Below are 12592 nucleotides of genomic sequence, written 5' to 3' on the forward strand. Positions count from 1 at the left end.
AGTTTTTAGTCCTCGCAACTGGACTGAAAACATCGCCACTGCGCTTGTAAATGAAAACATTAAAAGTAGTGTTACTCAACCCAATGTATACTGAACAAAAATATAAACATAAGTAAAGTGTTGGTCCCATGTTTCATGAGGTGGAATAAAAGATACCCACATTTTCTATATGCACAAAAAGCATATTTCTCTCCAATTTTGTGCACACATTTGTTTACATCCCTGTTAGTGAGCATTTCTTCTTTGCCAGGATAATCCATCTGCCTGACAGGTGTGGCATATCAAGAAGCTGATTAAACAGCATGATCATTACACAGGTGCACCTTGTGCTGGGGACAATAAAAGGCCACTCTAAAATATGCAGTTTTGTCACACAACACAATGCCACAGATGTATCAGGTTTTGAGGGAGCGTGCAATTAGCATTCTGACTGCAGTTATGTCCATCAGAGCTGTTGCTAGAGAATTTAATATTAATTTCTCTAGCATAAGCCAGGATGTCGTTTTAGAGAATTTGGCAGTACGACCAACCGGCCTCACAACCGCAGTCCACGTGTAACCGTGCCAGCCCAGGACCCCCACATCCAGCTTCTTCACCTGTGGGATCGTCTGAGACCAGCCACCCGAAAAGCTGATGAAACTGAGGACTATTTCTGTCTGTAATAAATCCCTTTTTTGGGGAAAGACTGCGCCCCTGCCCAGTCATGTGAAATCCACGGCTCCCAAGTGGTTGGGCCTATGCCCTCCCAGGCCCACCCATGGCTGCGCCCCTGCCCAGTCATGTGAAATCCATAGATTAGGGCCTAATGAATTTATTTCAATTGACTGATTTTCTTACATGAACTGTGACCGAGTCAAATCGTTGAAATTATTGCATGTGGCGTTTTATGTATTTGGTCAGTATAATTACGTATTTTGTCTTTCAGCATAGGTGGTCACTACATTTACGTTGGAACCAGGAAATATGAAAGAAGTGAACCAAACAGAAACATTGCAAATGAACAATAACAACCACATGAATAATAGACCAGAAGTCTAAAGCAAACACTGCGCTAGTGATATCAGACCAATTTATTATAATTTGAGTGTTACTGTAGGCTTTGTTAGGGGAAATGGGGGATGTATATAATTCCAGGTGCTAGTTCCCAGCTCATTAACCCAGTTACATTAGACAGGAGGGGTGTATTCTTCCAAGGACAAAGCAAAGGATATTCCCTGTTGGGTTCAGAGGTCAGACAGGTGGGTGGAGCTTGAGGAGATCACACTACTGCTGCATGCCTTTCTCTCCATGCACCACGTCAATGTAGACCACTACTTATAACCTCAGTACTGAATAGCAGGTAACTCATTCTAAGAATACTTACAATTGACTGTTGTAATAGCACCCCCCCCCAAAAAAAATCCATGCAGCTTGTCAGACCACTTCCAAATGGTTAGACACTGATTATAACAGTCAGAGATCATCATCTTAACAAGACTTTTGCTGACAATTTATAGAACATGGCACTGGAACTTTACTAAAGACGTACCATGAGAGTTAACTGCCGATCCTAATTAACTATGGGACCCTGGAAAGCAAGGGGGGGATCGATTCTCTATTCTGCTTCCAAAATGGGCACTGTGCTTCCTTGAGGACTGTGTGACGTAAGGGTTTAATGAGACTACGTTTGAAGTTTGGGATGAAAGACTTGTGCTCAGGGCCTCAGCGATGGGGGAGGACCAGATATCTACACACACGAGGCACTTGAAATACCCCCAGCAACAAGCAACAGGCTCTGTATTGCAAGAGCTAGGTTCTGCAAGTCCATTCTTTTATAAGCATACTATTAGAACGTGAGGATAGTTTTGAAGCTATAGCAGGACGTTTCTCCATAATTTTCAGTGCCCTTGGCCCGGTGTTCTCTCCCTGAGTGTCCCAGCAGTGTTTTTGCCTCATGGCGTGTTTTGTTCTCTCTCTGCCCCTGGGAATGCCTGGCCCTCATTTTGACTTCTGCACCATCCTGCTTCAGATTGAGGCTCCGTACTAGCCATGAAGTTGCAATCGCGAACCGCTTCAAATGACATTGATGACATAGTTGGTTGCCAATGTCAACAATGTTTCTAAACGACAACACAGGTCATAAACAATGGTGTAACAAAGCCCTTTTGCTTTAACATTGTTACTTTACTCACCTACAGTAGATTGTGTGTCCTATTTCCGACACGGCTTTAGTACTGAAAAACGAGAGATGAATGGGGGGGAGGAAAGGGGGAACATTTGGGTAAAACATAAATATCCTATTGATCTCACACACACTGAATACTCACATCTGTCCTCTGCTACTCTGACCTATTTGTGAAATACTACCAGAAATTACTGGTCAATCTCTTCTCATGTCTCTTTCACCCCATACCCCTAAAAGAAGATGTACTACATAGCCCAGCACATGTCCTTCTGCCTGTCCAGGCGGCAATATCCCTCCTTGAACCACTAGTAGTAAGAACGAGTGAGAGAGAAGATGCCAGAGATATACAAGGAAAGTAAAAGCAGAGAAGGCAGGGTTGTTTATCAAATGGAATCTTTTTTTTATAGAAACTTAAACATCTTGACATACATTTCACATACATGTTAACAAGAAAGTATGATATTGTGATCAGTAATGTAAACTATATTCTCTAGCAGTTTTTCCTGACTAAACCTGCTGTATGTTAAACACAGCTGCAAGGCTGCAGGATGTCTAACCGTTTCTCTCAGGCAGAAAGATTTACCTCAGGGATAGAACTGTTAGCAAAGTGAATATACTTCCAGAGCCATGAAATAGCAATTGAGTTTGGGGTCCAAGTACTTAGACACAACTAGCATTCAAACTAAAACAGTTTATATTCTCCTCTCTATTACCATCCTGTATGAGAAACAATACAGTGGCTATTGCCTATGTTTGATAGTTACTCTTTTAAAAAGGTAACATCGGTTGAGTGGTGTATGTCTGTTTAGTGTAAGTAACTTGTACTGGGGCTGCTTGTAAAACCCAAGAGATTTATCCTCTAAAAAGAATCCAGGAAAAGGATGCAGTAAAATAAACAGCTCAACCCATAAAGCATCCGAAGTAAAAACTGTTTTGACATGCCTGGTCCGGATGGTGTCTGATCACTGTCAACACACTCTCTCTCCCTCAGTCTCTCTCTCTGATCTCTCCCTTCTCTTAACTGTCTTTCTCTTTCACACACACACAGTTTTGTTTTGCTATCCTTGTGGGGACCAAATAATTGATTCCAATCCAAATCTTATTTTCCCTAAAATTAACCCTTAACCTAACCATAACCATAACACTAACCTTAAATCTAAGACTAACCTAAACCCCTAATCCTAAAACTATACCTAACCCTAATTCTAACCCTAATTGTAACCCTAACTCTAGAATAGGATTTTTCAGGGCTCACAAGGATAGTTCAACACGCACGCACGCACGCACGCACGCACGCACGCACGCACGCACGCACGCACGCACGCACGCACGCACACACACACGCACACACACACACACACACACACACACACACACACACACACACACAACTAATTAGCTTGCCTGACTGTGTGTGTGTGTGTGTACGTTTTCTCCAGAGGTTTGGGAGTACTTGTCCAGCTGGGACATGGATAGTGCTCTCATCCCTGTAGATCAAACACATGCAAATTAATTATATTCCAATAGCCTCACCAGAGAGCATGCTGATTGGTGCGCTCTGTCTGATTGACTCCCTTATTATTTGAGCTTCATGTGTGTTTTATAAAAACTCACAGGGCCTGTTCAAACAGGACTCATCTGATGCAGCATTAAAAGGACTATTATCACTCTCATGTTGATTACTCTCCTGCCAACACAAAACGTTTTCCTGGGGTTGATGCCAGTTCTATTTGTCATTTATTCCCCAAATACAAATACAGAGGATAGAACATTGTATAAATTATACAATCCCTCCAATAATATTGAATGAGTGTACTGAGATGCACTCTGGAGATGGATGTGGATTATTGTCCTTGATTCTCTCGTCTAGACAGGTGGTTCTCAACCCGTGTACCACAGCACACTGGTGTACCTCCAGGAACTCTCAGATGTGCCTTGAAACTTTTCCTATTATTGAAAAAAAAATGTAACAGTCAATTATAGGCTAAACATGACATGTGGAATGCACATGGGATTTTTGACTTAGAAGCACTAGTGCCAGTCAGATAATACATTAAATGGGATCTGTATCCTAACTTGTTTCTCAGGCTGTTTGAGGGGCGTGCATCACGAGCAAAGTCATTTGTATAATTTTGTTTCATCTGTGAAAAACATTAGCACAGGCAAGTCTGATATTTATTATGGCTCTGTGCTTAGCTATACCACAGCCTGGTTGCACATTTGCCATGCAGAAAACCGCTCGTCTGTAGCCCAAACCGTTCTAAACTAAATTAACCATCATAAGAAAGGAACTATCAAAACTATAAAAATATTTCAAATAAACCCTATTTAACCTATATTTAAAAAAAATTGTCACAGAAAATAGATGATTTGCAGTATGGCTCAGATGAGATGGAGGTCATTACCACTAAATAAATTAATAGGGACATTTTAGGTGTGCCAAATCATTTTATATCCCATCAATGTGTGCTAAGGTTAAAAAAAAGGTTGGGAACCACTGGTCTAGACAAATAAGTAGGCCAGAGGTCCCTTGTGGTAAAACAAGGGGTCACAATGAAAATATAAAAAATGTGTTCTGCCAAGTGAGAACTACTACTGTGAACTACCGCTATTTTGTTTGTTTGGCCAGAAATGGTTGGGAAAGGGTTCACTGTAAATCAATTTTTTTCTACATCTTATCTCAAAACGACTCCCATACCATGTAGCTGTACAATATGCACGCAATCCACGCAATCCACTCTGTTCCATCACTACTTCAGTGCTGTATGCCCAATGTCTCAGACTGCTAATTAATATTTAGACTGTCCTCATATGTTGACCGGCCCATAAAGCATTGACATCTGTGCAGGTTGGCCATAATAGCAGGGACTCCTACATGTCCAAGAGATAAGGGGCTGGCCCTGTGGCCCAAAAGCCATGTAAGGAAATCTGTGACTGTCAGGAGTAAAAACAATACTTTCTTGAGAATGTTCGGGAAAAGCTCTTCAGTTTCGGAGAAGGCTGAAGGTGAGGTTTGGAGTAGGCTAAAAATCCCATGGTCTGGAAATATTTTCCCTACATGATTAAATACAGTATAATCCGAATGTATGTACAGTATATCATTTACAGTATTTATAGGTGACTGCAGGGGAGAAATGTGAGAAAAATATTTTATTTTAGTGCTACATAGAGAAAACATTCTACTCTGAGGGCAGGTTGGATTGTGTTATGGAGATGGAACAGTCTCTTCCCACTGGGCACACCACTTAATTGCGTAATATTTGGTTGATACGTTGATCAATGAGATTACAGCTATTTTCACCCACTCAGAAATACAACCAAAGGTTTGTTGAATTCCTAATGTGGTATCACAATGATTCCCTTACATGGCTTTCACTCCTTCTAAAAGCACAACCAAATTCCAATGGAAAATCAAATGTCAGATTTTTGGTTTAGTTGTCACCAAAATGTGTTATCACTGTGCTTTCAACCATTTAAAAGCACAACAAAGTTCAAATGAGAATACAAGGGTAGATAGTTTGTTTATTAATTTATACAACAACTTAACGTGTTATCACTGTACTTCATATACTAACACAACCAAATGACCTGGATTGCAATTGAGATTATTACATGGTGTAAGTGGTCAGAGCTGTTTGAGATTCTGAACAGATTATTACAGCAATTGTGAAGATCTCCACAGACCTGAATCCAACATATATTGTTATTATATTATTATCAAAATTCCATTTGAAATCAACCACAGCTTGAAACCCTCAGCCTATATTTGTCTATATTTAGTTTAAACAATAGCGTTTGATGACTTCCCAAATGCTATACAGGCCTAAATAGCATCATTGATGTTATTTGATAAAGTATGGTCACATTTCATTTGCTCTGTCAAACCTACCCTGTGGAATGACTTTAACCAATTCAGGATATTTGTGTGTGCTCTGCATACAGACTTGACTCGGAGACTCCTCCTCCCAGCGCTCTTATGGTATTTTACTGTGACCCCGCAGGAAAAAGAGACCGGGGTGAAGAAGAAGTCAAATCTGTTTATTGCTCTCCAATGAAATCATGTTGTACTGTTCTATACATCACAACATACTACATCTTTCAGCGGAGAGAAGTTTTGAAATATCAAACACAATGTAACATCACTCAGTCTATACTGTACATCTTGTCTATGTGACACATACAGAGGAGACAGAACATGCAACAGTTGTGTCAGAGAACACAACACTGAAAAAGGTTAGCCATGAAAGTTGTGGCTAATCTTTCAGGTGACATAAGTAATTGTCCCCCATCATCCTTTAGATATGTCCTATACATTGTACACACTGTTGTCATATTCTGACGGTATTCCTAAAGCTGGAATCCTTAATGGTGAAACAACCACGTCCGCTTGCAATGTTTTTCCCCCTCTGACATCATTGCACGAGCTATAAAAGAGCATAGTATGAACCGATTACATTTTTTACCATGCTTTGCGACGCTCCTCAGCTCAGCAAGAAAAACAACAGTGGTGGAGCAGCCAGTAGTGTTGTTTCCCCCAACTGCAGATTCCATCTTTAACCCAATTGACTTAACTTTTCCATAGCTTTTTCTCCACAGCTGCCCTTGTGGTCCGTCTCCACACTACCACCAGAGCTCACCCCCTCCACTACTCCGTGTGCTGGCCCTCTCCCTCCCCTGCAGCTTCAGCATCTCCGTCACACTCCTAGCGTAAACATCCCTCAGGTTCACCCCTCCTCCCCTTGCTGCCTCACCCACCTCCGAGTCACCCAGTGAACCCCGCGCCAGCCTCTTGAGCGCCTCCCCGTGCCGCAGCGCCGCCTCCTTCATCTTGAGAGTGAAGTAGCAGGCAGAGAAGCGTTCGTTGATGATAGCGATGGGCAGTGCCAAGATCAGGATTCCAGACAAAATGCAGAGAAAGGCCAGTACCTTGCCCAGGGTGGTGTCGGGGCGGATGTCTCCGTAGCCCACCGTGGTCATGGAGGTGGTGGCCCACCACCAGGCACACGGCACGCTGCTGAAGGTGGTACCGGGGATGTCATGCTCCAGGGAAAACTCCACCATGGCAAAGATGGAGATGCCCACGGAGAGGAAGAGGAGCAGGAGACCCACCTCCTCGTAGCACTGGGTGATGGTCAGGCCCAGGGACTTGAGGCCTGGGGGACACAGGGATACAGAGGGCTGGGGTCAATTATACATCTTGTAAGGAGATTAAATGACAGATTACTTATTCAGGTCGTACACCTGAAAGTGCATTGTCTAACGTTAGATAGTCTGACGGCTGTCTGCACTGATGCGTTAGCATGATGCCATCTGTTGGAAGACCATGCTGAAAGTGTACACTCTTTGATGGTATGCAAATCTTAGTGTGGCAGGGGCACACTTTCAAGTGTATAATAATTTACCTGAATAATTAACTCTTAAATCAGTCTAAATACCTTTTCACTTGCCTAACATGAAGGTACTGTAGTGCATCTATCCAACTTATACACTGTATTCCACAAAGAGCTAATGTAAACAACAACAAGTGTTGATGTGCGAAACTCATGACTGAGAATTTAGTGGGGAAAATTTAACAGCAAGCTGGCAGTTAAAACAAGTGCAAAACTCTAAATATACACAACTGAGCAGGTGGTAGGACTATTCACACGCTGAAATTGCTTGTAAAGCTCTCCAAACTTCTCAAGTAGAAAATAGATATTGGGTGAAGTTTACCAAGTTTACTTTGTTCTTTTTATCAAATCTCTGGCACATAAATAAATAGACTTAATAAAAGGTATCACTAGTCACTTTAAATGATGTCACTTTAATAATGTTTACATATCCTACATTACTCATCTCATGTATATACTGTATTCTATACCATCTACTACATCTATGCCGCACACCATCGCTCATCCATATATTTATATGTGCATACTCTATTCATCCCTTTACATTTGTGTGTATAAGGTAGTTGTTGTGAATTTGTTAGATTACTTGTTAGATATTACTCCACTGTCGGAACTAGAAGCACAAGCATTTCGCTACACTTGCATTAACATCTGCTAACCATGTGTATGTGACCAATAACAATTGGTGTTGATCAACTGAAACACTATTGTGAAACTATATGGGATCAAAATGAGACCTAGCTAGCACATTATGTTCTTTGGAAGTTCTGGGAAAGCACGTTTTTGGTTTTCCATTGGTTCTGGAAACGAAGCCATAAGTTTCCTGAGCGGTAAAACTGAACATTTTTTTAAAACGTTCTGAGAACAGAAGTGAACATTTAGCCTGTTCTGGGTACATTTTTAGGTAGGTTCTGAGAACGTTTTACTATGGTTCACTGGTTTTATTAATTATAGGTTATTTGAAGGTAATTAAATCATGTTCTGAGAACATGTTTCAATTAGCCTTAATAACACTGCTAGCTTAGTTTGGATTAACTATGTTGAACTCCAAGCACAGATAGGACACATGTACATTTTTTTGCTTAGGCATTAATCATGCAAACAAATAAAAAATGTATTATGGCACAGCGTCAGTGAGAGTCATACCTATGCTCATCTGTTCTCTATCCATGGAATTAGTCCACTAGGAGGGAGCTAGCATGCCATTTTTTTTACTCATACAAAGCTGTTCATTTTAGTCTATTCAAACATTTTAAAGGAACACTTAACAAGATGGATGATAGTGAGTTGTGTTGATGCTGAGAACAGAATGTATATATTTTTCATTCGCATTCCTAAAATGTTCTCTGAACATTACTAAAGTTTTCTTGTGGTTTTATGGAAAGTTTTCATAACGTTCTCAGAACAAATTTGAGAACATGACCAAATAGAACCATGAGGAAACCTATAGGAAACATTATGCTGTACTACTGAAATTCACACAGAAGGATGTTGTATCTTAACGTTCTCGGAAAACAATGTAAGAATATGACTTTAAATAGAACCATGAGAAATCCTGAAGGAAACGTTATGCTGAAGTTCTGAAATTCCCACAAAAGAAGGTTGTTTCTTAACATTCTCTGAACTATTTGAGAACATTCCTAATTTCAAACAAGTTGGAGAACATTCTTAGAACATTACAAAAATTGAAATGAAATGTAACCATGTTTGAACATTTAGGACACGTTTTGTTGAAGTAAGAAAATAAGAAAATAACGTTTTTTTTTGTCAAGTTCCTTAAATGTGCTGAGAATGTTAAAGTCAAGCAACTATCCTGCACCATTCCAAGAAGTATGTGGGAAGGTTGTATGCAAAATAACCATAGGACAACCACGCTCTCACCAAGCTCTAAGAAACATATGGCTCTCAGAACGTTATGTGCTCGCTGGGCCCTTTATTAGATTATATGGGTGCTTCCAATAGCACAAACAAGGAGGGTTCATAATAATAACACACTCTCAAGGACAACGCCAGCTTTACGGTCTCTCTGAGCTTCATGTATCTGTTTTCATATTGCTTTTGTATGATCTTTTTTCCCTTATCTAATCAGATTAGAAAGACACCCTGAGTGCTGTGTCCAGAGATCTTCAGGAGCAGAGGAAAGAATGATATTATATTAAAATAGGAGATAAGTATAAAATGATACAGTTATCGGGATGCACCTTTGTTCAGGATATTGTCACAGACATATTGTCACAGACATATTGTCACACACATGACAAGAACACTCCTACCTTTATATTTTCAAGTAACTTTAGTCAGATCATGGGACTTAAACTGAGCAAATGTCATAGACTCCTCAGGGATATCAAGATGTCCCAGCATGTAGACAAAGTGGAGAACATGCCCTATAAATCCACACTTTTCCCCTAAAAGCATCTGTTTTATTAATGGCCATCACACAGAGTGAGAAATCTATTTCTCTCTCTCTTTCTTTTCCTGACGCCATACTTACCAGTTTGTTGAAGTAGCATACTAGAGGGAATATGTCACAATTGCAGTCATGGATGCCAACAAAGATTTGTAATATATCCCATAATTCTATAAAAGTGTAATGATGGCCTAGTGTGTCAGTGCATCCTAGATCAAAGACAAAGTCGACCTCTCATCACCTTTTCTTTTTTCTTTCCTCTTCATTGAAAGGACAAGATGTGACGTGCTGGCTCTGTATCTGTCACAGTCTCTGATCCACTGCCTCCCCTCTTATCTTCTCTTTTGGTGTGGTAACATCATCTCCCTTCATTATGCATGGACTCACAGCCTACATCCCAAACCAGGGTTCTCATCCCTCGCCAAAATCAGCAACATCCAAGCCATTCACGCGCACGGACGCACATTTACACAGACATACACAAATGGACTCAGGAACATTCATCTGTCAGGCCCCCTTTTCTCAATCTCCTGAGGAAATTTGTGAAATATGAATTAATATTTTTTTCTCCTTCTCCTAGCCTGTCATCGTTCCCTTTCTCACTCTTGCTATTTAGTTCTCTGTGAACTCTGAAGCATTTATTTGGGCTGCAATTTCTGAGGCTGGTAACTCTAATGAACTTATCCTCTGCAGCAGAGGTAACTCTGGGTCTTCCTTTCCTGTGGTGGTTTTCCAGATTGACTGACCTTCATGTCTTAAAGTAATGATTGACTGTCATCTGTATTTGCTTATTTGAGCTGTTCTTGCCATAATATCGACTTGGTCTTTTACCAAATAGGGCTATCTTCTGTATACCACCCCTACCTTGTCCTAACACAACTGATTGTCTCAAACGCATTAAGAAGGCAAGGCACACCTTCTTAATTGAAATGCATTCCAGTTGACTGCTACAAATGATTATACTGTATGTGTCATGCCCTGATCGGTTTCACCTGTCCTTGTGCTTGTCTCCACCCCCTCCAGGTGTCGCCCATATTCCCCATTATCCCGTGTACTTATACCTGTGTTTTCTGTTTGTCTGTTGCCAGTTAGTCTAGTTTGTCAAGCTTACCAGCGTTCGTCCTGTCAGCTCCTGTCTTTTCCCAGCCTCTCTTTTTCTCGTCCTCGTGGTTTTTGACCCTTGCCTGTCCGGACCCTGTACCTGCCCGCCTGACCACTCTGCCTGACCCTGACCCTGAGCCTGCCTGCACCTTTGCTCCTACTCTGGATTATCCACCCCTGCCTGCTTTGACCTGTTGTTTGCCTGCCCCTGTTGTCACAATAAACATTGTTACTTCACACAGTCTGCACTTGGGTCTTACCTTGATAGTATGTATAGATAGATGACTACATTACCTGTGGAGTGGCGTCCCAGTTTGAGCATGCGCAGGGACCTCATGAGCCTGAGCACCTGCACCACGCGGCCCATGTTCTCCAGCTCTGTAGAGCCACCGTGCAGACTCTCAACTGCCAGAGTCACATAGAAGGGGAGGATGGCTAGCAGGTCGATCACATTGGGAATGCTACGGGTGAAGCGGCACTTGTCGCGTACACAGACGAAGCGTAGCACCAGCTCGCCAGTGAACCACACCACGCACACATATTCCAGTGCATCCACGAAGAAAGGTGTACCCCCGTCACTGCCCCCACTCTCGTCACCGATCCCGTTCCCACCCACATCCCCCAGGTCCAGCGAGATGAGCACAATGTTGACAATGGATACCGCCACGAAGATGATTGACAGCGTGCCGAAGGCGCGTGCCGCTCGTGAAGACTCTGGCTTCTCCAGCAGGTCCCACAGGCGCCGGCGGAGATCTGGGCATGCGGCGTCGTTGAAGTCTTCGTCCTGGCTTTCGTCAGCCTCAGCCTCGTTCCGCACGTCCAGGCTCTCCTTGAGCTCCTTGCGGCGGTAGTAGCGTCCCCGGCAGCAGGGATCGATGCAGAGCTCGTCGATGCCCCAGTACTCAATCTCCTGGAAGAAGGAGAGCACGCAAAGCTCCTCCCTGACATGCAGGTGGCCTGTGCGGTAGAAGTTTATCACATACTGGAAGGTCTGTGAGCTGCGGTCGAAGAAGAACTCATTCTCCAGGAAGTCAGTGTCATCGCAGAGCTCCAGGGCAGAGTCCCGTGTGGACAGGGCCAGCTTGCCCAGCCGGGTTTCTGGGTGGGATGCCAGCAGCTCCTGGGAGAGAACGTAGCGGCTGCCACCCACATTGATGGTGAAGAAGTCCAGTGGGTCGCCACAGACAAGAGGGGGCTCGCTGTAGAAGACGCTGGAGTCTATGGACAGGAGGGAGGTGCTGTCCCCGTAGAACTCAGCTGGGCTGGATGAGCTGCTCATCATGGCGGGCACAGGCCTGCCTGGGGTGGATGGGAAAATCTGAAGGGCACCAGGAGTGCAGTTGGGTATCAAGGAAAAGGTAAAACACTGAGGTCAACAGTTGTTCAGGTTCAAAGTAGTGACTGGCACCAAAGCCAATTAAGACCACCTAGAGAACAGTTAACATGTAAATCAGAATCTTCATAATAATTCCAAGAGGAATTCTCTACTCTGTCCCTGCTTGTTCCATCCCCTGTGTAGCCTATTAG

The 12592-nt window shown here is 42.6% G+C and overlaps 1 protein-coding gene across 1 annotated transcript; it reads right to left on the reverse strand.

The window, feature by feature from the left end:
* Positions 1-6784: 6784 nt before the first annotated feature.
* LOC120047180 (potassium voltage-gated channel subfamily V member 1-like) lies at positions 6785-12347 on the reverse strand. The gene is made up of 2 exons (XM_038992712.1): positions 11360-12347; positions 6785-7317 (listed from the first exon to the last, which is right to left on the reverse strand). The coding sequence occupies exons 1-2, from the start codon at positions 12345-12347 to the stop codon at positions 6785-6787; spliced, it is 1521 nt and encodes a 506-aa protein (XP_038848640.1).
* Between the last annotated feature and the right edge of the window lie 245 nt (positions 12348-12592).

This window comes from Salvelinus namaycush, chromosome 5, assembly GCF_016432855.1.
Source record: "Salvelinus namaycush isolate Seneca chromosome 5, SaNama_1.0, whole genome shotgun sequence".
NCBI classification, from domain to species: Eukaryota; Metazoa; Chordata; class Actinopteri; order Salmoniformes; family Salmonidae; genus Salvelinus; species Salvelinus namaycush.

What these genes read in the sequence shown, in the direction of transcription:
- LOC120047180 (XM_038992712.1), bottom strand. Translation starts at nt 12,347, where the DNA reads ATGATGAGCAGCTCATCCAGCCCAGCTGAGTTCTACGGGGACAGCACC. An exon ending in ACTGGGACGCCACTCCACAG is followed by an intron (nt 7,318 to 11,359) that starts GTAATGTAGTCA and finishes TGTGTCCCCCAG; the next exon opens with GCCTCAAGTCCCTGGGCCTG.